This window comes from Micropterus dolomieu, linkage group LG23 (assembly GCF_021292245.1).
Source record: "Micropterus dolomieu isolate WLL.071019.BEF.003 ecotype Adirondacks linkage group LG23, ASM2129224v1, whole genome shotgun sequence".
Taxonomy (NCBI): Eukaryota; Metazoa; Chordata; class Actinopteri; order Centrarchiformes; family Centrarchidae; genus Micropterus; species Micropterus dolomieu.
Window position 1 is genome coordinate 3893256 of NC_060172.1, and position 2589 is coordinate 3895844.

Sequence of the window (2589 nt, forward strand, 5' to 3'; positions counted from 1 at the left end):
CCTGCCAGGTGTGTGTGTGTGTGTGTGTGTGTGTGTGTTACCTGCCAGGTGTGTGTGTGTGTGTGTGTTACCTGCCAGGTGTGTGTGTGTGTGTGTGTTACCTGCCAAGTGTGTGACCTGCCAGGTGTGTGTGTGTGTGTGTGTTACCTGCCAGGTGTGTGTGTGTGTGTGTGTTACCTGCCAGGTGTGTGTGTGTTACCTGCCAGGTGTGTGTGTGTGTGTGTGTGTGTGTGTGTTACCTGCCAGGTGTGTGTGTGTGTGTGTGTGTGTGTGTGTGTTACCTGCCAGGTGTGTGTGTGTGTGTGTGTGTGTGTGTGTGTGTGTTACCTGCCAGGTGTTTGTCCTCCCCGACTCCTTCATAGAGCCTCAGCATGTCGATGTTTTCTTCTGTTTCAAACTGCTGGAAGCTGATCTGAACAGAAAGGCCTCTGTCCACCCTGAGAATGTGGAAATCCTTAATCAACTTCCTGTTTCACTGATTATTGGTTATTACTGATGAGACAGTCACATGATCAGTGACGCTGGCTTATATACACGTAAAAAGTATTGATCAGAGAGGGATTCATCAGCACAGAGACGGGTTGTACCTGATGATCCAGCGGCAGAAGCTGCTGCTGTCGTACGTCTCCGAGTCACCTGATGAACTGAACGACCCGCTCGGCCCGCTCAGCACAAACTGTCCGTCACACGCTGTCGCTGTGGAGACGAGAGTGATGTCGTCAGAGGAAGGTTTATTAGTAACACCGGTCCTGTCTGAAACTGTCTGATCCTCATTAATCAATAGTTCCTGCAGCTAAAGCAGATATTCAAACATCACCGACCACAGCGAGCGGCGTCCTCATCAGAGCCGTCAGGACAGTCGTCCACTCCGTCACAGAACCGATCGATCAGAACACACGTCGATTCATCAGCACACGAAGCGTGATGGGGAGGACACGTTACTGCGGACACAAAGAGACCAGCATGACTTTAATCTGATGTCACCCCGTCAGCCTCCGTAGAGCGGCCGTTTCAACGAAGCCTCCTCACCTGCTGTAGGTGTGACGATCGTCGGTGAAGCCGTCGTCTTGTCTTCTTTCTCTGCACAAAAACAGGACTTGATGGTTCACATCAAACTGAACAGAAACTGCTTTCTGGACTCGATGGCTCACATTAGCTTAACAGAAACCGGTTTCTGGACTCGATGGTTCACATTAGCTTAACAGAAACCGGTTTCTGGACTCGATGGTTCACATTAGACTGAACAGAAAGCGGTTTCTGGACTCGATGGTTCACATTAGCTTAACAGAAACCGGTTTCTGGACTCGATGGTTCACATTAGACTGAACAGAAACCGGTTTCTGGACTCGATGGTTCACATTAGACTGAACAGAAACCGGTTTCTGGACTCAATGGTTCACATTAGCTTAACAGAAACCGGTTTCTGGACTCGATGGTTCACATTAGCTTAATAGAAACCGGTTTCTGGACTCGATGGTTCACATTAGCTTAACAGAAACCGGTTTCTGGACTCGATGGTTCACATTAGCTTAATAGAAACCGGTTTCTGGACTCGATGGTTCACATTAGCTTAACAGAAACCGGTTTCTGGACTCGATGGTTCACATTAGCTTAATAGAAACCGGTTTCTGGACTCGATGGTTCACATTAGCTTAACAGCAACTGGTTTCTGGACTCGATGGTTCACATTAGACTGGACAGAAACCAGTTTCTGGACTCGATGGTTCCCATTAGCCTAGCAGAAACCGGTTTCTGGACTCGATGGTTCACATTAGACTGAACAGAAAGTGTTTTCTGGACTCGATGGTTCACATTTGCTTAACAGACACTGGTTTCTGGACTCGATGGTTCACATTAGACTGAACAGAAAGTGTTTTCTGGACTCGATGGTTCACATTTGCTTAACAGACACTGGTTTCTGGACTCGATGGTTCACATTAGACTGAACAGAAAGCGTTTTCTGGACTCGATGGTTCCCATTAGCTTAACAGAAACCAGTTTCTGGACTCGATGGTTCACATTAGACTGGAGAGATGCCCGTTTCTGGACTCGATGGTTCCCATTAGCCTAGCAGAAACCGGTTTCTGGACTCGATGGTTCACATTAGACTGAACAGAAAGTGTTTTCTGGACTCGATGGTTCACATTAGCTTAACAGACACTGGTTTCTGGACTCGATGGTTCACATTAGACTGGACAGAAACCAGTTTCTGGACTCGATGGTTCCCATTAGCCTAGCAGAAACCGGTTTCTGGACTCGATGGTTCACATTAGACTGAACAGAAAGTGTTTTCTGGACTCGATGGTTCACATTAGCTTAACAGACACTGGTTTCTGGACTCGATGGTTCACATTAGACTGGACAGAAACCAGTTTCTGGACTCGATGGTTCCCATTAGCCTAGCAGAAACCGGTTTCTGGACTCGATGGTTCACATTAGACTGAACAGAAAGTGTTTTCTGGACTCGATGGTTCACATTAGCTTAACAGACACTGGTTTCTGGACTCGATGGTTCACATTAGACTGGACAGAAACCAGTTTCTGGACTCGATGGTTCCCATTAGCCTAGCAGAAACCGGTTTCTGGACT

The 2589-nt window shown here is 47.4% G+C and overlaps 1 protein-coding gene across 1 annotated transcript in view; it reads right to left on the minus strand.

Moving 5' to 3' along the window:
• tmprss15 (transmembrane serine protease 15) overlaps positions 1–2589 on the minus strand; it is a 28547-nt gene that overhangs the window by 23251 nt on the left and 2707 nt on the right. Inside the window, exons 5-8 of the mRNA XM_046038749.1 lie at positions 1030–1080; positions 822–941; positions 588–696; positions 328–437 (exon numbers count right to left, since the gene is read on the minus strand). Of these exons, the coding sequence (XP_045894705.1) occupies positions 328–437; positions 588–696; positions 822–941; positions 1030–1080 (390 nt within the window). The remainder of the gene's footprint in view (positions 1–327; positions 438–587; positions 697–821; positions 942–1029; positions 1081–2589) is intronic.